Source organism: Apiotrichum porosum (assembly GCF_003942205.1).
Source record: "Apiotrichum porosum strain DSM 27194 chromosome Unknown scaffold_3, whole genome shotgun sequence".
NCBI classification, from domain to species: Eukaryota; Fungi; Basidiomycota; class Tremellomycetes; order Trichosporonales; family Trichosporonaceae; genus Apiotrichum; species Apiotrichum porosum.
The window spans coordinates 2047770-2069809 of record NW_021167110.1 but is presented as its reverse complement, the minus strand read 5'-3'; the positions used below and the strand labels follow the sequence as shown (position 1 = coordinate 2069809).

The window sequence follows — 22040 nt, the reverse complement described above, 5'->3', positions numbered from 1 at the left end:
CGTATCTATGCCAAGGAAGGGACTCGGACTCATGGGCCGAACATTGTGAGCGAGCGGATATGGCGGTCGACGGCGGTGCGGAACTGGGAGCGAGCGTCAGCAAGGTCTCGGTCGGGGGATGCGAGGCAGATACGAGGGAGCGCTGTTGGGCCGGCCGGCTCTCGTGCTCTTGTAACCAAAGGGCGAATGAGCCGGTGAGCCGGTTGTCAGACATGTACTGGGCAACCGACGCGCGTTCAAGTGCACGCCGAGGGTCTCATCCAGCCTCTCCCCTGCCCTGCCCTCCCCACCCCTCCCACGGCCACGGCCACCCACCTGGTCATTATCGATGCCCTGCGTGCGCGAATCCAGGTCCACGAGCGGGTTGCGGACCACATAGTCGACAAACGGCCCCGTCTGCAGCTGTCGCAGCACGAACCGCAGCGAGTCGGCCTGCGGGTCCGACAGGAGCACAAACTTGTATCCCGTGAGCGTCTCGTACAGGTGTAACCTGTACTGCGATGTCTTGTACGATGTAAACTGCTCGTCGTCCCTGGAGCGCGAGCAAAGGAAAAGGAAAGGAGAGGAACGGTGTCAGCTGTCGGTCCCATGCGCGCGCTCAGCTGCCACCCGGCTTCTCCTGCTTCCTACTCGTACTCGTACTCACTTGCCCGACAGCTTCTTGACCATGTTGCGCAGACTGAGGACCACGCCGTACACGAGCTTGGCCTCCTCGTCAAACGGCAGGCCGCGCTTGCTCGCCGCACCGGTGCCGTTCGCCTGCGGCGCGGGACCTTGTTGCTGCTGCTGCTGCTGGCCCGGCTGGCCCATGCCTAGCCCCTGCTGGCTGCCGCTGCCGCTCGCCGAGTTCGAGTTGGAATTGGCGTTGCTGAAGATACTCTCGCGCGCACCGGGCCCGCTGGCCGTCGGCAGGCGGTGTACGCCTGGCCGGTCGTTGGGTCCCGCGCGGACGGGGCGCGTGCGGTGCCAGTCGTGGTAGTAGACGCAGTCGCAGTGGCTGGGGGGGAGGGACGCCGGGAGGATCAGCTTTGGGGCCGCCGGGGGTAAGGTACTAGCTGAGGCAGGGACGTACCGGTCAAAGATGTATAGTGAGTAGATTGTCATGGTGGGCGCGGGGTTGGCAGGGGAGAAGAGTGAGATAGAGGCAGAGGTCAATGTCGCGGATGGACAGCAGCTCGATGGCGACCGCGTCACAACCGCGCGTGGTGGGTGTCAGGGCCACGTCACGTGACTGACCGCTGGCGGGCGATATAGTCCATGTTGGTTCCTGGCGCTCGTCTCATCGCTTTGCCATGTTCGTACCAGTCAGTGCACGTCGCTGCATGCGCACACGCGACCTCTCCAAGATGGTTTTGATGCCTCCGGCCAAAGTATTATTGACATGAAAAGGAGGAGTGCTCATCCATCATAAAACCCATAACCCTACACAGATTACCCTCAACTCTCAACTCATCTTCCCTTCCCCTCCGGCCCACTGCGTCTCACTTCTTCTCGCCAGACCGCACCACATGGTCATTCTCGAAATGCACATCCGTGATCCTCGGCCCGGCCAGAGCCCCCTCGGCCACTCCCTGGCGGTTCGTCCATCCCAACAGCGCCTTCATGAGCTGGTCTGTGACACCTTCTCCAGGCAGTGGTCGGATCGTCTCCACCTCGTGGCTGGAGATGAGGCCCGAGTATGGCGAGAATGTGTACAGCGACGACGCGTGCCACGACGCTTCCTTGTGCGGCGGCAGGCGCGGGTGGCCGGTCACGTTGAGCAGGACCCGGATCTGCTTTTGGCGGTGGGCGGGCGCCTTGCCGAGCAGGGCTTCGCGCGCGGCGGCGGCGGGCGAGGTGGGTGGTGGTGCGGCGGAGAATGTCATGCGCTCGAGGTCGGCGTTGAGGTCTGTGTGGAGGGCTGGGGAGAGTTAGTTGGGATGGTTCAAGGGAGGCGCAAGCATGTCTTGTTCAACGGGACAGAAAGGATATGGGTCAGGACGTCTGGCTCGTCGGTATGACGTAGCCTGCTCCGAACTTCGGCGACAGTTGCGCACACCCAGCCGCCTCAAGTGGGTGCGACGTGTGCATGGTCCCAGACCCCCCCGCAGCACACCACAACTCACCCTGCATGCCGTTGCGTGCAATGTTGAAGACCATGGCGTACGCCTGGAGACTCGACACTTTGAGCGGAAACGGGACCGGCATCCGGAGGACAATGTGCTTGGAGTAAATGTCGTTTGGGAACAGCTCCTTGGACGACGCCTCGGTGAACAGTAACGGCAGCGTATCGCGGAGATGCATCATGCCCTGCGCGACGCGCATCTCCCACTCGCGGTCGTCCACCTCTGCCTCGGACGTGGGGTCTGGCGGCGAGCTGTGGTGGTGCGGGTCCGGCTCGGCGTCGGTGCCGCCGCGGCCCGCGCCGCCGATACCGTGGCCCGGGCGCGGGGCGAGGGTGGGGCCTGGGGTGAAGAATGGGACGGAGACGGGGCCGGCCAGAGGTTTCAGCGACGACAGCGTCACGGACTCGGACTCGGCGTCGGATGCGGGTGCGCGCGGACTGCCCAGGTTGGAGGCGAGTGCCCGAGCGGTCGGCGCCGACGACAGTGGTCTCGAGACTGGTACGAAACGACGACGGCGAGTCGCTGCTGCCGCCGTCGCCACTGTTGCGAGCGTCACGCGGGACGAGGTCGCGCAGCAGGGTGCGCGGCAGAGCGCCAATGCCATGGTGGTTGTGGGAGGTGGTGCAGAGACGACGACGAAACGGACAAAAGACAGAGACAATGTGGCAATGACGGGTCTCTCGGCAGATGGTGGAGGCACACCGTGTGGGGTTGGTGGACGCGCGCGCCTAGAATACTGGCCATACCGTGGGATAGTTGCTAATTAACAGGAAATGCACTCTCTCACGCCTTGTGTGGGGACCAACTGTAATAGGCGCGCCTCGGTTCCGGTCGGTCGCGGGAGCGGTCTCGGTTCCCATTTCTGTGCGCACTGGTTGGCCGCGTGCAGCGTGCCTGTGTGTGCCATCCCATTACACCGCCCGCAGCTATCCATCCCTGTGCACTGATACCCGTTTCACCCACACTCCTCGTCATGCTGCATGCTGGACATGCTTGTCTGACCCCACAGCTCCACATTGCGCAGTGCCGACAAGGCGACGCTGCCGAGCTCACCCCCACTGACGCCAATGACTAACTAACCCTGGCCGCTTCACTACGACTAATCTTAAGATAGCGCGTGGTTTTGCGGTTTCGGTTCCCATCGCTCCCTGTCCATCTCGGTGACCTGAACGCGGTGCGACGTGCATCATGTTCATGGAAGCCGGACAGGCACAGGCTGCTTCTCGCGCGCTTGATCTGTCGGTTCCCAGTAGTTTGTTGTTTGTGACGCCAAAAAAAGAGCCAAGAGACAATGTGGTATAAATAACCAGCGGTGTCGAGGACAAGATGATGGCCCACACACCTTCTGACTTTGCCTACACTCGACCTCCCTCCTACTCCTCCTACTCCTCCTCCTCCACCACCACCACCACCACCACCCCTCAACCCCAAACCACAATGTCGTCTTCCACAGAGCAGACCGAAGCCTACCTCAACGAGCTCAACTTCACCGGTGGCTTCCCCATTTCTTCGGACCTTGCTCCGTCGATCATCTTTGCCATTGTCGTGAGTTGACAAAGCAACAGCACTTCTCAGCCACTCTGCACTTTAGCTAACCACCCCTCAGTATGCCGCTCTCATCCCAGTCGTCACCTACCGCTGGTTCCGCCGCGAGTCGCGCACCCTTCTCCTGATCCGCCCCACCCTCTTCGTCTCTACGCGCTTGGCGACCTGGATCATGCGCGGCATCATGGCCAAGACCTCGTATGGCCAGAACGAACTCATTGGCGAGCTCGTCCTCGTCTCGATCGGTTTCCTCTTCCTCATCTCGCCCATCATCGAGCTCTGGAAGCGCCACGTTCTCTCCGAGGTGTCCATGGCCGACCGCCCCCGCTGGGTCGCCACACTCACCAAGATCTGCCAGCTCGTCCTTCTCGCTGCCGTCATCACCGCCGTTGTCGGCGCGTCCATGATGAGCTACGACACCTCGACCACCACCATCAACGCCCTCCGCCGCGTCTCGTACATTCTCTCCATGGTTGTCGTGGTCATCACCCTCCTCGGTGTCGTCTACACCCACTTCCACTTTACTCTCAACACCCGCGGCACCGCCTTCCTCGTCTGGGTTTGCGCCGTCTGCACCATCTGTTCCGTCTACCGCATCGTCCAGATCTTCAGCACCAACCCCGACTCGGCCGTCCGTTCCCACGCCGCCTTTTACGTTCTCCAGGCTGCCATGGAGGTCCTTGCTGTCGTTCCTCTCCTTGCCATCAACATGAACGCCATGTTCCCCGGCGAGAACGACCACTCGGAGCACAGCTCGGTTCAGGACGTCGAGAACCAGTACAAGGAGGCGCCCACCCAGGAGGCCCCTCGCTACTAAGCGGGCGGTCTCCCCGGCTCCTCTACGAGCCCCAATGTCACCGCACACTATAGACAAGTTAAATAGATGAGCATGTATATATATTCAACTGCAAGAGGCAGCGCCAAGGTAGCACTGGCCCACTGGTCAGTGGCCGCTGGGTGGCCTGGCCAACATTGACAACAAATTCAAGGCACGAACCGCGGGGCCCAAAATCCCCGTGCCAACTTTCCAAGCCTATTCCACATTGTGAACACTCCAATGCACTCCATCTCTCACCACTACCAACCCACCATGGAAGGTATGTCCGCTACCTTACATCCTTTGACGTAACTGACGAATCAGCACAGTCACTGGCCCAGGTGGACACGCTCTACTCGGCTGACTCGATCGAGTTCTGCCCCACGCCTGGGTACGAACGGTGGTTTACGTGCGGAACGTACCAGCTCCTCAAGCCCGAAGAGCAGGAGAAGGAAGAGAAGAAGGAGGGACCCAAGACAGCAAAAGCCGATGACGAGGATGACGATGAGGACGATGAAGAGGAGGAGGTGACCCCTCCAGCTCCCCGCATCGGGCGCCTGTACCTCTTCTCACTAGAGGACGAGACACCGTGAGCAACCTGTTGTTGAAGGGACAACTCCTGACGGCAGAACCGAGGTACAGAGGATCGAGACTGCCGCCATCTTGGATGCCAAGTGGTACGTCACGAGCACTTGACTTCTTCCCTAGACATACTGACTCCCAGGTCGCCTCTCTCCACCGCCCCCGAGCTCGGCGTCGCGGACGCCAAGGGCGGTCTGACACTGTACACCCTCGCCGACTCGACATTGACTCAGACCCAAAAACTCGAAGTGTCAGACGAATCCACCCTCGTCCTCTCGCTCGACCACTCGCGCCTGAACCGCGGCGAGGTCATCACGTCGCTGTCCAACGGCTCGCTTGCCCACCTGGTGCGCACTGCCACGGGCGAGCTCGAGGTCTCGTCGGAATGGGCCGCGCACGACTTTGAGCCGTGGATCACGGCGTGGGACGGCAGCGACCCCAGCACGGTCTGGTCGGGCGGAGACGACTGCAAGCTCAAGCGCTGGGACGTGCGTATCCCCGACATGCCGACGTTTGTCAACCGCCGCTTCGACGGCGGCGTGACCACCATCGCGCCCAGTCCGCACACCGAGCACCTGCTGGCTGTGGGCAGCTACGACGCCCAGTTGCGGCTGTTCGACGCGCGTAACCCCACCAGGCCATTACTCGAGGTCGAGATGCCCGGCGGTATCTGGCGCACGCGCTGGCACCCCTCGAGCGCGCGCAAAGGCGATATCCTCAATGCCTGCATGCACGGCGGCTTTGGCGTCGTCCACCTCGGCGACGCGTTTGCCGCGGGCGAGTTTGCAGATGCCGAGGGCGAGGTCGTCAAGACGTTCCCTGGGACACTCGGGTATGGTGCGGACTGGTGCCGCCGGGACGACGGGGAAACGAGCGTTGTGGCGACGTGCTCGTTCTACGACCACGTCATGCACGTCTGGCGGGCGTAGAGGAGGAAGAGGGAGAACCCCCGAGGCCCATAGGGCCGAGGAAAGGTTTGGACCGCCGGTTGGAGCGCTGGAGTAGATTTTATAGAGCGACAGTGACTGACGCTTACATGCCCATCCATCTGCCACACGTCACACTGCGCCCACCACGCGACACCACTAACACCCTCGCGCTCTCCTCTTCACGAGTCACTCCCTTCCACACAGTCTTCTCATTCTCACACCTTCCATTCACTCCACCTCTCACCCTTCCAACGCTGTGCGGCACTCCGCCGCCTACTCGGTTTCCAGCCATGGTCACCGTCACCCTCGACCACACCGTGTTCCCGCACATCATCGATCGCATCCTCACCTATGCGTCTCGGCCAGTTCTCGCCACCTGCCGTATGACATGCAAGGGCCTCCACAACGCTGTCGCCAAGGTACAGGCCCAACACCTCATCCTGAGTCCTGGGGACGGAAAACATTGCACGTACCTCAGCGTAACGACGCCGTACGGCCCACTCCCGGGACTGAATGGTGTCTACTGCACACCCGACGTCAACAAAGCGATCTCTGAGCTCAAGCGCTACACCGTCCACACGACTGTCCTTACCATGGAAGGATTCGTCAGCCCAGACAACGACCTCACGCTCCTGGCCAGCGCATTCCCCAACCTCAAAATGTATCGCATCGCTGAGGAACGCATCGGATTCAATAACAACGAGGTCGTGTATCTCAACTACACCCCCTACTATCCCTTTCAATGCCACACTCTGGTCATTTTGGCCGACACTGACACTGTTCCCAACCCTGGAGCCCATATCGCGTGGGACCCATATCATTGCAGTCAATGCACCCCTGCCAATGTGGAGCCAGCGATACCGCCAGGAGTTACCAAGATTGTGCTCAACTGGTGGTTGGATACGATGCACGTCGACCATTTCGTGCCATGGCTCCAACCCAACGACAACGGCTTCCCGTGTATCGGCAACGTCCCTCCGTCCATCGAGGACATTGTCATCATCTTTCAAAGATACAACACAAGCGTGCGGCCCCTACACTTCACAGGCGACGGTACGGATTTCGACCGCCGAGTGACCCGCCTGAATGTGACATTCACACTTGTGGGGGTCGACGACACCTGTCAAGCTACTCTTCACAAAGCCCTGCGCCACAGGCTGTCGGACAGCTTTACGGAGGAGAAAGCCAAGGAAGATTGTATCGCCGACATCCTCGAACACGTGAAGTTTCTCACGATGGACGAATACGCCAAGGGAGTTCAAAACATCGAACTTGAGACCCAGGTTGAGCTTGACAAAACAAAGAAAAGTCACAACAAGGATTGAAAGATGGGCATATCTGTGATCGAGGAGAAAAGGAGCGTGGCTGAGCTCACGTCTGTCTCTGTACATGCAGCCACCAAGATGAATCGCATATGTCTGTGCTGCAGTTTCCCCGTTCGAGACTGGACGAGTTTGTAGGCGCCGGGGGTTGTGAATTGTCGGCAGTTTGGTACGTTTCCACCCTTCTCTGTGCATGCCAAGCGTAGGGCTGACTGCTTGTCCACACGATAAAAACACTTGTGGCCTGCGACGTGCGGCCCACCAGAGTCACGTGTTGATAGGACAGATCAACATCGCCGATCGCGACGCCTCACGCAAAAGGGCCACCAGTTGCGCACCATCCTTCCTTCCCTTTCACACCCACTCCCAACGTCAACGGACAGCACTCCACGACCATGGGCACCTCGGTTCTCTACTATTCCGCGCACCCTCATATCATCGAGCTTATCCTCTCGCACATTCCCTACAGCGCTCTGGGCGCTGTCGGAGCTACGTGCAAGGGCCTCCGCGCTTCGGTCGCGGCCATACAGAGCCAACACCTGATCCTGTCGCCCTTGGTAGGTGACGAACTTCTCGTCCGCACTCCTCTCGGCCGCCTTCCGGGACTCTACAGCATTATCTTCAGGGGCGACATGGCCAAGGAGCTCGCCCGCATCAAGCTCTTCACCGACCACACCACGGTTCTTGACGTGCAGGGATTCGTGGGTGGCAACATCAACCTGACTCGCCTTGCGCCCGCTTTCCCCAACCTGGAGACGTATCGCGCGATCACGGACCCTCTCGACCAGAGTTTCACGCCCTACTTCCCTCTTCCGTGCAAGACCCTGGTCATCTTCTACAACGAGGACGGACCCAACCCTGGAGGCATGCGCGATGCCGACGACTTTGACTCGGACTATGAAGACTTTGACGACGAGGACAAGATAATCCCCGAAGGCGTCATCCCTGCCGTTCCCGAAGGCGTGCGCAAGACTGTGGTCAACATGAAGGGAGACGACGTTCCTGTGGCCGATTTCTTCCCTTGCATCTTCAACTTCCCCACCTCGGTGCAGGACTTTGTCATCGTCTTTCCGTTTTACGAGCTCGGCAAAGCGAGGGGCAGGTTCTTCAACTTTACTGCTCCCATCATCGTCATGGACACGGTCGAGCTGGTCGGCACGGACGCGATGTACACGCTTGTGGGACTCGACGAGGCGTCCCGTGGGTTCAACATGCTCCAACATATGCGTGCCCAGCTTGGACGGTGGGAGTTTACGGGCGACAAGAGCAAGCAAGAGTGCATCAATGAGAGGCTCGACCACGTCCGCATCCGCACCAAGGCCGAGTACGCCAAGAGCGTCAAGGACATTGAGCTGGAGACGGTGGAGCACATCTACCGTGCCCGCTGAGGAGTGAGACAGGGGCAAACAAGTCAGGCGATGAGCAAGTGGGAGGCAGCAAGTACCAAGCGGGAGTAGGACACATGGATGTCCCTGCCAAGGGGTCAGACAGTTACCGAGATTACTTGTAGAATACCGATTAGCGACATGAATGCCGATGTGACTATGTGACGCCTGTGGTATGCATCCTTGGCGAGCCAACTGTAATCAGCCTGCGAATGGGGAACGTTGCCAACGGCTGCCAACGTCTTGCCTACTGTTGTGCGGTGCATAGGGCACAGTGGGGGTGTGCACTGTGGACGGGGTCGTTAAGACACCAGAGATTTTGCTTCCGTCTCCGCACTGTCGCGTCCAACACGTTCGCTCAGCTGGCGCGTCCACTTTCCTCTCCTACTCCTCATCACTTCAACATGCCTACAGCCACCCTCGACTACAACGCCTTCCCCCACATCATAGACCGCGTCCTAGTCTACACCTCGTGGTCCGACCTCGCCACGTGCCGTTTGACATGCAAGGCCGTTCGCGACGAGGTTACTCGTTTGCAGGGCCAACATATTGCACTCCACCGCGGTTGGGACGGCAACTTGTCCGTCAGGAGTCTATGGGGGCAACGTATCCCTGGCCTTCGCGAAGGCATCTGTATCAAAATTGACAATATCAAGGACGAGGTTGCTCGTATCAAGCCCTTCACCTCGCACACGCGCGTCCTCGAGCTCGAGGGGAACGTGGGACCAGCCGACGACCTCACCCTCCTTGCGGATGCATTCCCCAACCTCGACATCTTCCGTCTCACCACTGATAGGGGCCTCAAAACATGTGATCCGCTCTTTCCGTTTCCTTGCAAGACGCTTGTCATCTTCTACAGCGACGACCAGGGAGGACTCGACTACGATTCCTTTGACGAGGACGAAGACGAAGACGACGAGGACGACGGAGACGACGAAATCGATGAAGACTATGAAATCGAAGGACATGACGACGACGACGACAACGACCAGAACGAGGTGAGCGATGAGCTCGACGAAGAAGACGACCTCGGCCGTCGCCCAACAGCCCTCCCGAGCGGCGCGTTTCCTGAAGGAGTGACCAAAATTGTCGTCAACATGCGCGGCAGTGACTTCCCCGTCGCGGACTGGTTTGACGACATCTCCAACTTTCCCGAGACGGTCAAAGACTTTGTGCTAGTCTATCCAAAGTATCGAATCAACGTTACCGAGGGATCGTTCAGCAGCTTTTACGAAAACATCGTCGTCATGGACACGGCAGAATTGATCTCGACCAGAGCTCAGTACACGCTCGTGGGCGCCGAGGAGGCGGGAGAGGATTTCGACAGGATGAACCTCCTCCTGTGGACCTACATGAGGACGTCTTACCACTTCGACGACTGCATCAACCAGGAGAAACGCATCGACGAGCACCTCGACCACGTCACCGTTCTTACCAAGGCCGAGTACGCCAAGACAGTGGACAACATTGACCTTGAGACGGTCGAGCGCCTCGATGGAGACGATGACAGTGACATCGACGACTATGAAATCGGGTACTTTGATGACGATGATTACGACTACGACGATGAGCTTCATGGCTACTATCCCGACGACGGTAACTTTGATGGCTACGGTGGCGATGACAGTGACTTTGGTGGCTATGACGTCGGATTCTGAGGTCGGCACAAGGATGATGACGGACGAGGGTGCCGTTGTATATATAAGACGACGTAGTAAATGTGGAGTAGAGTAGCGGCTGCACATAAGCCAGCAATCCGCACAGCGTGTGCCACCGACGATGTGAGTAAATGTGGCATTTAGCAATCATACTGTGAACCGGTATCATAGGTATTCTCACCCAGGTTCCTAACCGCTGCAGCTATGTATCCTTGCATCTGCGATCTATTGAATAAGGTCGGTGTGATAATCACGCTCAAGGCATGGAAACGGATCTCACGCCGTCTGTCCCATCTTTCCCACGAGCCCGCCCTCTCGATGTGTTCGGGTCCGCCTTCCTTCCCACATCCCATCCTCTCATCCATCCACACATTTGCTCGATACCACCATGGCCACGCAAGCCATCGACTACCGCTTCTACCCCCATATCATCGACCTAATCCTCGCCTACGCGTCATGGCCAGTCCTCAGTACCTGCCGATTGACGTGCAAGACGCTCCTCGAGTCTGTCCGCCGTGTCCAGAGTCAACACATCATGCTCCGCCAGCTCCGAGGGTTCGAGGGGTACGGTAACCCCTACGTCGAGGTCACAACACCTTGGGGCCGTCTTCCCGGCTTGGACCGTATCCGTATCTGTGAAAAGAACGTGGACCGCGAGATCGCTCGTGTCAAGCCCTACACCAGACATACGACAGTTGTCGACATTGAAGGCTACGTCGACAACAAGTACAATCTTACTCACCTCGCTGGGATTCTCAAGCCTCGATACCTTGCGCCTCATCGTTGATCGGGAGAACCACAGCTACATGTGTTACTTCCCATTTCCCTGCAAAACCCTCGTTCTGTTCGACGACTGCGGCGACCATGGGGAATACGAGCCCAATGGTATACTTCGCATACGAGGCACAAGCCAAGACTGTCTCCCGAATAGCGTGTGGACTGACCTTCCGGAGGAGGGGGCCAAGGTTGTCCTAAATTTGAACAGCATTCCGGCGGTAACCCCTGTACTTTGGGAAACTACCGCCTCGGCCAATATACCTATGGTACAAATTTGATCATTTACGCCAACTACACGCTTTGCGGGCCAAACGGCTTCGTGGGCTTCGACCAAGACTTTCCCATCAACTTGACGTCTCCCTTGCAATGCGACCCCAAGTTTCGCTGCACCTTTGTTGGACTCGAGGAATGTGCGACGTCCAGAGACTACGACGTACGCCGACGACTGCGGGACAAGCTCATTCTTTGGGAGGAACCAGAGGAAGATATAAACGACGCACTCGACAAAGTTACAGTTCTCACCAAGCACGAATACGCCAAGGGAGTCAAGGACATCGAGCTCGAGACCGTCCAGTATTTCGAATGTGATGTGGAGGAGGACTGAGGAGGGGACGTAGTACATGTGTGATAGGTGGCCAGCAGTCTGCATGGCAAGTGTGGGGATTCCAGTCCGTCGAAACGTGGTAGCTGGAGAATGAAACGAGAGCATGTTAGTCCACAGTGCACATTGACAGAGAAGAGAGAAGGAATAGGAGCAGGCGCACATGTTGCTGTCGCGGTGGTACAAGACTGATGGATAGGACACACCTTGAAGGTGCCCAGGTCTTGCCTTCCTCTGGGTACGCAAATAGGGCCCTACCTGGCCCAAAAATGAAATCGTAGTGGACGAGTTAGGAATCGAACCAAAGACCTTGTCAAGTAGGGGTAGACATGCTAATGACACGCTCTACCAACTGAGCTACACGCCCGATTACGTAAGTTTATTTTTGGCATCATTGCGAACGCAGACAGGAAAGCATGCATCGGCGCAACTTGTGGTTGCGTGCATCTGCATAAGAGGTATGAGAAAAAGCTAAGTATCAAGTCAACATTTGGTTGGATCCATGTGGTGGAGGCGGTTTCGTGACAGGGATGAGCTGAGATGGATGCGACTCATGGTCCAAAATCGAACCGGCTGATGCCACACATGGATTGCCACACATAAGCTGACTGGACCGATCGTTCTTACTCTCCATCACTCACTACTCAACAACATACACCATGCCCCCGCCACTCTTGGACTACAACACCTTCCCCCACATCATCGACCTCATCGTCTCCCACACTCCATGGCCAACTCGCGCGGTCTGGGGGAGGACCTGCAAGCGTCTCCGTGCCCGCCTCTTGGCCAAGCAGTATGAGCATGTCATTCTCTTTGGCTGCTTCGGACAAGAGCTCTTCTTTCGCACCGCGACCCTCGCATCCTGCCCCATCCATATGGTAAACGTCAACCCCCAGGCCGTCGATTCAGAGGTCTCTAGGATCAAGCTTTACACCGCTTTCACCAAGGTTATCGAGGTTACGGGCTTCATCCAGCCCAGCGAGGAAATGGAACACCTGACCTTGGCCTTCCCCAACGTTGAGACGTACCGTACCAACACACGATGGGCAGAGAGGGACACTGAACATACGACGCAATTTCCCGTCCCCTGTAACACGCTTGTCCTCTTCTGTTCCGAGCGCATCAATCAAGACTCGCCTCGTTACGCTTCATGCTGCAAGGTCCCCGCCGGGGTGACCAAACTCGTTCTGAACATGAGGGGTGGCAACGGCCGAATCATCGAGCACTTCAACGTCTTCAATCTGCCCAACACTGTCAGGGACGTGGTCGTGGTCTTCCCTTGGTTCAAGCACAATGCCCGCGCTGGCACTTTCCAGACGAGCATCGACAAGTCGCAGATTGTCAAAGATTTCGTCCTCCTCCTCACTCGCGGCACCCCCAAGATTCACTACACCCTGGTCGGCCTCAACGAGGCCTCACCGCCTTACGAACTAGGCATAGCCCTTTATTGCGAGCTTGTCAAACACTTCGATCCAACAATCAAGAACCTGTATCCAGACATCGCTCGAATCCTCCGCCACGTCCGCCTGTGTACATTGGAGGAGTACGCGGGCGAAGTGGACAACATTGAGACAGAGGTGGTTGAGTACATTGGTGGAGATGACTGCTGAAGTCCATGCGGCGGGCGTGAAGAAGCAAGACGAGTCCAAGGGTGTTCTATCCCTTTCCAGTATGCAGAGTACGAAAGGCTGCTTCATATGTGACATGCAATTGTCCCGACCGTTGCACCTGCCTGGTGATGCCAATCCTCCACCCCGTTCACGAGGGCGCATTGTGTCGTCGGAGCTGACTGGACTCGCTTTGCTTCTTTCACCCACCTTCTCTCATCATACACTTCTTCATTCGCACTTACATTTACACACACTCTCTCTCTCTGACAGCTTCCCATCGCCATGGTCCTCCGCAGATCCAAGCGGCTTCGAGGCCCCATCCGCATCGATCACGCCCTACTCCCCCACATCGCCGAGCTCATCCTCGCACACGCTCCTTGGTCCGCCCTCCTCGCGTTCCGTGCCACGTCGCACTACTTCTGCGACTACATTACCCCTCTCCTGGTGCACCACCTCGCTCTGTACCCCCTCTCAGAAGACGACCACGACCATCTGCTTGTCCGTTCCCCCTATGGCGGCCACATTCCTGGTTTTGAAGGAATCGACCTCACGAGCGACGAAAAGGACCAGGACAACATCAAGTCTTTCACCCAGCACACGCGGGTTCTGGATTTGGAGGGTTACATCCACCCTCAGCACCTTGGACGCCTCGTCCAGATGTTCCCCAACCTCGAAACGTACCGCATCACCACGGATCCAATGACTGGCGCCTTTTCTCCCTTCTTCATTCCTTGCAAGACCCTCGTGCTGTTCACCAGCGACATTGGAATGAACCCTTTGAATCCCATCCCAGCCCAACTCGCCTATCACACTGCTTCTCTCCAGAAGATTCCCGACGGTGTCACCAAAGTCGTCATCAACATGCGCGGCGGAAACTGGTACACACCTGCCAACTACACCCTTCCTGCAACTGTCAAGGAAGTGACTGTGATTTTCCCTAGCTACGAATTGGGTTCCCAGGTGGGCTCGTTCGTCAACAAGGTCGACAGGAACAAGCTCGCAGCCTCCACCGCCACCTTCCTCGAATGGAGTGACGCGTGGTACACCCTGGTCGGCTTGGACGAAATCAAGCTGCTGGTCAGGAGCTTCCTCGCCATCAGTGACACAGAGTTTCGGAAGAAGTACAAGCTCGCCGCCTTCCTCACCAGGGACCTGTACGCTATTGCCACCGGCGTCCAGAACATCAGCCTCGAGAGCGTCGAACGTTTCTACCAAGGCCCCGTCATCCCATTCCTCGGCCAGAACGACGGCGACCACGAATTCGCCCACCTCCTGCGAGCACACAACAATACCGATGGCGACCTTCCAGCGCCCCCATCTCAAGACGCCTACACCTTGTTGGATATTTGGGGAAGCGACGATGAGGGCGAAGTGGGAAGTGAGGTGGAAGGAGACGTCTCAGACTCGGATGCCACGTGAAGGGTTTGTCCTGGGGGTGGGACAAAATCCTCGCCGTTCATACCTTTATGCCCAGGTCGCCCATAATCTCAAGTAGCATGTACATACCCAGGAGGAGAACCAGGAAGATGACATGCATCATCATGTCGCAGTGTCCGTTATCCGTGATTTGCTTCTCACATACACACAGCGTCTGCCACGGCCGCACTGGTTCGCGCTCATCACATCCACATTAGTTGGGTTTCAGAAGGCTCCTATACCCTCAGTCACTCGTCTCAGTACGAACCAGTGCCCCAAGACGGTACAGGACATGGACTTGGAGACCGTGCAGCGTCTCGATGTATCCCGCGACTTCGATCACGGCAACGGTTGTGGCAGCGAGCTTTTGACTTGAAAGAGAATGAACATGGCTAGTGTAGTTGCCCAAGTGCTAGGTATGACATGGCATACAGTATATCATTGCAGCCCAGAGGCCAGAGGACACACATGCACTTGCGCTGTGACCGTGAAATTCATATCCGGATTATCTGCTGATTATCGACGGACCATCCACGGATTATCTACTCCGGCCGCCGCCGACGACGTCGCTATATGGTGCGTGTGGAGGTGGCCGAGCTGGTGGTGGAGGAGGCCGATGAAGTGGTGGAGGTGGCTACACTTTTGTGTCTTGTCAAACCTTGAATGGCTCCACACCCCACACCCGGGTGGGGAACAAAGCGGTGTGTTCGGTTACCATGACCGTCGGCGACGGAGGATGTCGTTGAAGTGTGTGGAGGGACGCGAGGGCCGCGGCGATTGATATAAGGCAACTGTTCTTACTGATGCCTTAACACCATCTCAAACTCCACCCCAACATGTCCCTGCAGCCCAAGTCAATCAAGTCGTGGACCCCTGTCGCCAACTCGTCTCCAGCCACGCTGGAGGAACGGGACATCCCGGCCAAGACCCCCGCCGCGGACGACGTCGACGTCAAGGTGCTCTACTGCGGTGTGTGCGCATCGGACGTGACAGCGCTCGACGGCGAAAGCGGTCCCCTCGTCGAGAACGCGGTGTACGGACACGAAGTCGTCGGTGAGGTCGTCGCCGTTGGCCCCGAGGCGGAGGGCATCAAGGTTGGCGACATTGTCGGCATCGGTGCCCAATCCGACTGCTGCCGGACCTGCGAGTTCTGCGAGGAGCACAACGACCAGTTCTGCGCCAAGAACACCTTCTCCATCTCGCTCCCCTTTGGCAAGTACCAGCGCGGCCCGGCCGACGGCGAATTCCCGCATGGCGGGTTCGCAAAGTTCTGGCGTGGCCCGTCCCGTTTCGCCGTCAAGATTCCCAGCGGGCTCGACCCTGCTGTGGCCGCCCCGCTCCTCTGTGCGGGCGTGACGGTCTATTCCCCGATGCTGCACTACGGTGTGGGAACGCGCGCCATGCGCGTCGGCGTGGTCGGCATTGGTGGCCTGGGACACCTCGCCATTCAGTTCGCCAAGGCAATGGGTGCGCGCGTCACGGCCATCTCGCGCGGCACTGGCAAGAAGGACGATGCGCTCGCGCTTGGCGCCGACGAGTACATCTCCACCAGCTCCGACCTCGCCTCCGACTTTAAAGGACACGAGCGGTCGCTTGACCTCATCATCTGCACCATCAGTGAGTTGCACAGGGACCCAAGGATCCGGGCTGACTAAAGATCCTCCCGAGCTTGAGGCCAGCTCATACATCCCCCTCCTTCGCCCGCGTGGCACGTTCGTCGTGCTCGGCTTGATCCAGAAGGATTTCACTCTCAGCCCTATGGCCTTGCTCATGGGAGCTTCGGGCGTCGCGGCGTCGGCCATCGGCTCACCAGACGAGCTGCGCCAGATGTTCGATCTGGCGGTCAAGCACAACATCCGCCCGTGGATTACGAAGTACAACTTTGACGACGTCAACCTCGCCATCGAGGACTTCCGCGCTGGCAAGCCCAGGTTCCGCTTCGTGCTCGTCAACACGGACAATGGAGGCTCGATGGCTTGATATCTTATCAGGTGTATCAGTATGCATGCGTGTTGTTCTCGTCTCTCGTTACGCGGGTCGCTTTTGTCTTTTGTGGCGGCCATTTCTGTTAACATACCGTGTTTCGTTATTCCATCATGTTAAGTTCTTCCCTCCTCGTTCTCCTCATCCTCCTGCTCACCCTCCCCATCGGACTCCCGTCCAGCAACCACGACCACCCTCTCAGCAGGTGGCCGCGCCATCTGTCGCCTGAACATGTCCGCAAACTCTTCTGTGGTGGTCGCATCGTCGGGTCCTTTGTCATCACGCTTGCGGATGAAGCGGGGAAAACGGAGAGATAAGCCGCGCTCGCCGCCAAGGTAACTTGCTGCTGCCGGGTATACAGGTGAAAGAGTGATGCTGCATGTGAGTCAGCTTGAACGCGCGGTTAGCAGACCCACTCGGCGCCTCGGATCTCCCACACCTCGCTCGGATTGAACCACACGTCTGGGACCAGGCCGCCAGTCTCGATGTATCCGAGGGGACCAGCACGAGTGCACATGTCCGGCTCGCCTTCGGGTGGATATCGGAGGTGAAGAGCCTTGTAGAAAGCATCCGAGAAGCCGGATATGCCTACGGTCAGCTGAAATCGTAATCGATGGTCAGCCCACATTTACACACTGCCTCGAGGGCTCCAGACTCGGGGTTTCGTGCTGCCAGAAGGATGGGGGACCACCATGCCACCTTACGGCCCATGCCATGCCACGCGCCGATGGGGACCAGATCGAGCGAGTCGCCAAGGCCTTCAAGATAGTCTACTGTCAGTTTTAGAAAGCGGCCACGAGCTCACCCTTCTTGACCTTGAGCCAGCCCATTGAGCGCTGGTCCGGCTCGTACGTCGCCGGGAGAGGTTTCTTGCGGGACTTGTCACCAGGCGCCGCTTCTTCCTCGCCGGCATCCACGTCGATGACATCGTCTATGGCACCTACTTCGCCTTCGAGAAGCTTGACCATGAGACCTTCGGCCTTTTGCTCGACTACGCTGTCGAAGAACTTGCGCAAATCGGCGGGGCCGTTGATGTCTGCCGAGTCGATGCTGACCACATGCGAGAAGCGTGCCAGCATAGGGTTGGTCGTGTCCGCGAATGAGGGAAGAAGGGTGCGCATGAGATGCCGGCGATGGGAAAACGGCGACGATAGGAGAGGCTGATGTCAGTTCACGCCAAGAAGCAAATAAACTCACGACATCGTTCAGGAGCATAAGGTCAAATGCGCACACCTCCACAACCACCTTGATATCTTCGACTCTGACGTCCTTCTTGGCACGATTGGTGAGCTCCTGGAAGGTACGCTTGGCACCCGTATCCTTATCGACGGCCACAATCTCCGCATCAAGGATTAGAGATGTGATTTGCTTGGTTTTGAGAAGGTCGGCAACAGCGTCGGAGGGGGAAGATGCTGAACTGGGGAACGAAGCCGGCGAATCCCTCAGCAAACGGGAAACAAGGGTGAGAGCAAGAGAGCAAACGTCCGGATACTGTTGTCAGCTGGCAGACATGAAGGCAAGCTGCTCACCTTTTCGGTCATGTCCTCGAGATGTCGACTGAAAAGTCGAACCCAAACCCTTCCTCCCTCCCCTTCCACCCATCGGCCACCACCGTCGTCCTCGCCTTGTGGCCCGTCGGTACGCACGTGCATTTGGAGGCGTTGGCCGTCCAGCTTGGTCTCGGCGGTGAAAGGCAGCGAGCCGAGGCGCGCAAACACTTCATCGATGGAACGCGTGATGGAGCCAAGCATCGGTGAGATGGGAATACCCACACTCAGAGGTACGCGCGCCTCGAGATCTTCTAGCCCACTTTCGAGACCGCGCACCATGTCACCGTAATTTGGGTGACGGACGTAGACACGGCGTACGAGCCGGACAGACCCCATGCACGCCGCTTCTGCAGCCTCACGTGCCGGGTCTGTCGGTTTCTTGCCCTTGAGGGGTAGAGGCAGTACGGCACCCAGTCGGTCACGAGGGTAAGCCTTTAGAGTCACCGCCCGAGCGAGCGCAGTGAGGAGAGTGAGGCGGACAGCACCGATCTGGCGGTTCAGCTCGTTCTGGGATATCCACCTACCCTCAAGTTTCCCACCAGCGAGCGAACGAGATATCGCACCTCGTCGCCTTTGGCCTGGACCATGAGTTTGCGGACGACGTCGCCCTTGAGTTTACCACTCTGTTGGCCCTTGATGCCTGCGAGGCTGAGGAGACGCGCATACACATCATGTACCACGAGCGGAGCGGGAGTGACAAGGGTGCGCAAGTTGCTCTTGGCCTCATATGCAACATCACCTGGGTCACCGTATTTGTTCCAGAGGCGTTTGAGGTCGCTGCCTTGGAGGCCGGAGACTTCCTTGATTGCTCTCGACAGGACCATGGAACCGACACCCAGCTCGCAGGGAAGGTATGCGGGTCGGAGGTGGTTGGAGAGGAGATATAGTGTCGGAGTCAGGTCTTGAGGAGCTACCACAAAGAGAAGGTGCAGAAAACTGAGAGTGAGCTACAGTTTGTCAGGGTGGTACCGACAGCTCACTTGGTCAAGACCCGCACAATCGTCAGGCGAGAGCGTGTCGAGGCGACCTGAACGTATACGCCAACGAGCACTGAGTATGGCAGTCGTCCTTTGGGCCATCGACTAACATCGACCTCCTCCGGACGGAAGAGGAGAGAGTCGATGTCGAAATCGATCGCGGGTGCGGGGTCGGCTCGGCCGAGCGGTGCCAGTCGAGATGGGCCTGCCTGAGCGTTGTGTTGGGCCAGGGGCTTGGTGGGTGATAGAAGTGGTTTGTTGGGAGTCTTGGGCTTTGTATCGGATCCAGCGAACAGAGGGTGAACTTTGACCGGGGGGGTCGGAGGTGGTGCTGGGGAATTGCTCTTGATGTTCATTTCCATCTTGGCTTCCGTCGCCTCGTCGGTGGCGAGCACGACCTCCACCTCGCCATCGCCGGCTTCGTGCACCCCGTCCGCTTGAGCCCACTCACGAGCGAGCCGTCTCGCCATGGCCTCATCACTCTCCAATTCCTTGGAGTTGGAAGGAGCATGTGGCTGGTCCACAGCTATCACATCGTCGTCCGAGTCAGATATGCTGATCACGCTTGGCTCCCGCTGCCGACTCTTGCCCTTGGCGTTTCCGATCTGAGCGGCCTTGCGAGGGGGGGAGAAGAAGGACGAAATGGATGCCTGTCCCGTCTTGGCCTTCTTACTCGCCGCTATCGAGCTCGCTGGCGGACCCCGCTTTGGCGGCATGGTTGGAGGTACGACGGCGACATTGTTGTCTGCGTTGGACATCAACAAATGACCGAGGAGTCGACTCATCCGACGTCATCTAGACAAAATCACGTGACACATTGGATTCTGAAACATGCCTCATTAGGAGCAATTTCCTAATCCGGCTGCTAATTCTCCCAAACCCCTGTCCGCGCCGGCGGCCATGAGCTCCGTGCCACCGCAATCTGCGCATCGCATCAATATCCCACGACCATCCATCTCATATCCGTCCAACCTTCCCACCATGGCCGACGATACCGACCAGCGAGACTCGCCACGATCCTCCTCTTCCACCCTCACCCTCACAGAACCCCCACTTCCCCCGCTTCCAGCATACCCGCAGGCAGCAGCAGTCGCGCCGTCGCCCCTCATGTCGACCCTCAACCGCCTCTCGCTGTCCACCTCGCGTCCCAACTTGCCCGAACGCGAAGGGTATGCGGCCCGCGCTGTTCGGTCCGTATCGCAACAGTTCGGCGTCACCATCGCAGCCCCGTGGGACAAGGACGAAGTGGATGCCCCTCGCCGAGCTTCAAGCAGCTTGGACACGAGCTCGATCCTGTACCCCACACTCGAGAACCACCCGGCGCCGTTTGCTCACCCCTTGCTCGTGCTCGACCTCGCTACACTCACTGCCGTCCCACACCAAGTCTCCAATGAGACTATTCTTGCTACTCTGCTCCGCCGCCTGGAGCCATGGGTCGGAGAGGACGGAGAAGGGGGTTACGCCCTCATCGTTCTCGCTGCCGAGGACCCCGCTGGCAAGGGCAAGTCGCGTGCTCTCCCCGGTGTAACGTGGTGGCTCTGGCACTGGCGTCGTATTCCCAGGAAGTAAGCTCATAAACCAAGTAACCTGGCTGACCCGCAGGTACCGCAAGAACCTCAAGCGGCTCTACATTGTCCACCCATCGACACTCACGCGCACAGTCGTCCCGATGCTTCTGCCTTTGGTGTCGCCAAAGTCGTACGCCAAGCTGCACACCATTCCGTCGCTGCTCTCGCTCTCTCGTCGTGGCGTGTCCCTCGCCGGCATCGATGTGCCTCTCCCAACTCTGTTGGAAGAGGCTCGTATCCTGCGCGAGAACCCCGACGCCGCCAATGCGCCCGAGCACGCGACCGAGTCGTCGGGAGCCTTCGGTTGGGGCTACAGCGCTGTGACGTCCATGTTCGGGGGCGTTGGCAGCTATTTCCATTTGACCGAGGCCAAGACTGCGTCCAGTCCACTCCCCCAGCTGCCCCCTTACTGGGGCCAGGACATTGACCACATCGTCGCTGACGCCGGTGGCAAAGTGCCCCGCGTTCTTCGTGACCTGGCGGTCGCCATACTCAACTATTGCACGGACACCGAGGGCATCTTCCGTCGTTCGGCATCGTCCGACCTCATCCCCCCTCTCCGTGCCCTCCTCGATCTCCCTCCTAGCCAACAGCCGCGAATCGACTGGACGAGCGTCGCCCGTGCCGACCCACTCCTCCCTCCCATCCTCTTCAAGCGTCTACTCCTCACCCTTCCAGCTCCCGTCATTTCGTCGACGCTCTATCCGGTCATCCGCAAGGTCCACACTCCCGAGGACATCCGCACTGTCCTCCTCCCAGCCTTGTCTCCTGCGCGCGCCGCGGTTCTCTCCCACGCCATCCACGTCGCCCACCACCTTGTGCCATACGAGCAGACGACGCGAATGTCCCCGCTTGCTCTTGCTATCGTTCTCGCACCAGCGATGATTTCCGGTGATCCCCGCGAGGACGCTGCCATGTGTCTCCAGCCCGGCCGCTCGCTCCCGCCGGGCCTCCTTGGCGACGCGGTCATCGACGCTGAAGAGGGCGACAACACCCTTGTCGGTCTCCTCCAGACCTGGATCAGCGACTACCCTGCTGTTGCCGGCGAGCCTGTTCGCCGGTGCCAGTGTCGTATTGCCTCTGGTGCCTCCGGAGCACAGACCCCCGTGCCAGAGTCTCCGGCTACTACGAGCCCGCACCGTTGGTCGATGCTCAACCCCGGTGGAGGCAAGGCTGCGCCTCCGCTCGAGAGCTCTGGCGCGGACAACTAAAACA

General features: G+C 58.6%; 13 protein-coding genes and 1 non-coding gene across 14 annotated transcripts; 10 read left to right on the top strand and 4 right to left on the bottom strand.

Moving 5' to 3' along the window:
* Nucleotides 1-29: 29 nt before the first annotated feature.
* BET5 (TRAPP subunit bet5) lies at nucleotides 30-1104 on the bottom strand (the record flags this gene model as incomplete). Its single annotated transcript, XM_028621818.1, has 4 exons — nucleotides 30-83; nucleotides 316-532; nucleotides 647-997; nucleotides 1073-1104. The coding sequence occupies 4 exons, from the start codon at nucleotides 1102-1104 to the stop codon at nucleotides 30-32; spliced, it is 654 nt and encodes a 217-aa protein (XP_028478270.1).
* Nucleotides 1105-1481: 377 nt separating this feature from the next.
* Nucleotides 1482-2709, bottom strand: EHS24_006349 (uncharacterized protein; the record flags this gene model as incomplete). Its single annotated transcript, XM_028621817.1, has 2 exons — nucleotides 1482-1900; nucleotides 2106-2709. The coding sequence occupies 2 exons, from the start codon at nucleotides 2707-2709 to the stop codon at nucleotides 1482-1484; spliced, it is 1023 nt and encodes a 340-aa protein (XP_028478269.1).
* An 833-nt stretch (nucleotides 2710-3542) lies between these two features.
* On the top strand, nucleotides 3543-4467 carry EHS24_006348 (uncharacterized protein; the record flags this gene model as incomplete). Its single annotated transcript, XM_028621816.1, has 2 exons — nucleotides 3543-3650; nucleotides 3712-4467. The coding sequence occupies 2 exons, from the start codon at nucleotides 3543-3545 to the stop codon at nucleotides 4465-4467; spliced, it is 864 nt and encodes a 287-aa protein (XP_028478268.1).
* A 273-nt stretch (nucleotides 4468-4740) lies between these two features.
* Nucleotides 4741-5978, top strand: EHS24_006347 (uncharacterized protein; the record flags this gene model as incomplete). Its single annotated transcript, XM_028621815.1, has 4 exons — nucleotides 4741-4747; nucleotides 4792-5056; nucleotides 5097-5144; nucleotides 5192-5978. The coding sequence occupies 4 exons, from the start codon at nucleotides 4741-4743 to the stop codon at nucleotides 5976-5978; spliced, it is 1107 nt and encodes a 368-aa protein (XP_028478267.1).
* A 290-nt stretch (nucleotides 5979-6268) lies between these two features.
* Nucleotides 6269-7303, top strand: EHS24_006346 (uncharacterized protein; the record flags this gene model as incomplete). Its single annotated transcript, XM_028621814.1, has 1 exon — nucleotides 6269-7303. One exon carries the CDS (start codon nucleotides 6269-6271, stop codon nucleotides 7301-7303), a length of 1035 nt encoding a protein of 344 aa, XP_028478266.1.
* Nucleotides 7304-7695: 392 nt separating this feature from the next.
* On the top strand, nucleotides 7696-8688 carry EHS24_006345 (uncharacterized protein; the record flags this gene model as incomplete). The annotated part of the gene is made up of 1 exon (XM_028621813.1): nucleotides 7696-8688. The coding sequence occupies one exon, from the start codon at nucleotides 7696-7698 to the stop codon at nucleotides 8686-8688; it is 993 nt and encodes a 330-aa protein (XP_028478265.1).
* Nucleotides 8689-9089: 401 nt separating this feature from the next.
* Nucleotides 9090-10343, top strand: EHS24_006344 (uncharacterized protein; the record flags this gene model as incomplete). Its single annotated transcript, XM_028621812.1, has 1 exon — nucleotides 9090-10343. The coding sequence occupies one exon, from the start codon at nucleotides 9090-9092 to the stop codon at nucleotides 10341-10343; it is 1254 nt and encodes a 417-aa protein (XP_028478264.1).
* Nucleotides 10344-10731: 388 nt separating this feature from the next.
* On the top strand, nucleotides 10732-11724 carry EHS24_006343 (uncharacterized protein; the record flags this gene model as incomplete). Its single annotated transcript, XM_028621811.1, has 2 exons — nucleotides 10732-11125; nucleotides 11297-11724. 2 exons carry the CDS (start codon nucleotides 10732-10734, stop codon nucleotides 11722-11724), a joined length of 822 nt encoding a protein of 273 aa, XP_028478263.1.
* Nucleotides 11725-12002: 278 nt separating this feature from the next.
* EHS24_006342 lies at nucleotides 12003-12088 on the bottom strand. The gene has a single exon. It is a non-coding gene; the product is annotated as a tRNA-Ala (tRNA).
* A 292-nt stretch (nucleotides 12089-12380) lies between these two features.
* EHS24_006341 (uncharacterized protein) lies at nucleotides 12381-13331 on the top strand (the record flags this gene model as incomplete). Its single annotated transcript, XM_028621810.1, has 1 exon — nucleotides 12381-13331. The coding sequence occupies one exon, from the start codon at nucleotides 12381-12383 to the stop codon at nucleotides 13329-13331; it is 951 nt and encodes a 316-aa protein (XP_028478262.1).
* A 282-nt stretch (nucleotides 13332-13613) lies between these two features.
* Nucleotides 13614-14750, top strand: EHS24_006340 (uncharacterized protein; the record flags this gene model as incomplete). The annotated part of the gene is made up of 1 exon (XM_028621809.1): nucleotides 13614-14750. The coding sequence occupies one exon, from the start codon at nucleotides 13614-13616 to the stop codon at nucleotides 14748-14750; it is 1137 nt and encodes a 378-aa protein (XP_028478261.1).
* An 833-nt stretch (nucleotides 14751-15583) lies between these two features.
* On the top strand, nucleotides 15584-16727 carry EHS24_006339 (uncharacterized protein; the record flags this gene model as incomplete). Its single annotated transcript, XM_028621808.1, has 2 exons — nucleotides 15584-16364; nucleotides 16405-16727. The coding sequence occupies 2 exons, from the start codon at nucleotides 15584-15586 to the stop codon at nucleotides 16725-16727; spliced, it is 1104 nt and encodes a 367-aa protein (XP_028478260.1).
* Nucleotides 16728-16846: 119 nt separating this feature from the next.
* On the bottom strand, nucleotides 16847-19973 carry EHS24_006338 (uncharacterized protein; the record flags this gene model as incomplete). Its single annotated transcript, XM_028621807.1, has 10 exons — nucleotides 16847-17105; nucleotides 17147-17318; nucleotides 17357-17500; nucleotides 17536-17890; nucleotides 17928-18221; nucleotides 18260-18274; nucleotides 18377-18769; nucleotides 18805-19216; nucleotides 19261-19307; nucleotides 19368-19973. The coding sequence occupies 10 exons, from the start codon at nucleotides 19971-19973 to the stop codon at nucleotides 16847-16849; spliced, it is 2697 nt and encodes an 898-aa protein (XP_028478259.1).
* Nucleotides 19974-20238: 265 nt separating this feature from the next.
* On the top strand, nucleotides 20239-22036 carry EHS24_006337 (uncharacterized protein; the record flags this gene model as incomplete). The annotated part of the gene is made up of 2 exons (XM_028621806.1): nucleotides 20239-20822; nucleotides 20860-22036. The coding sequence occupies 2 exons, from the start codon at nucleotides 20239-20241 to the stop codon at nucleotides 22034-22036; spliced, it is 1761 nt and encodes a 586-aa protein (XP_028478258.1).
* Nucleotides 22037-22040: the final 4 nt, after the last annotated feature.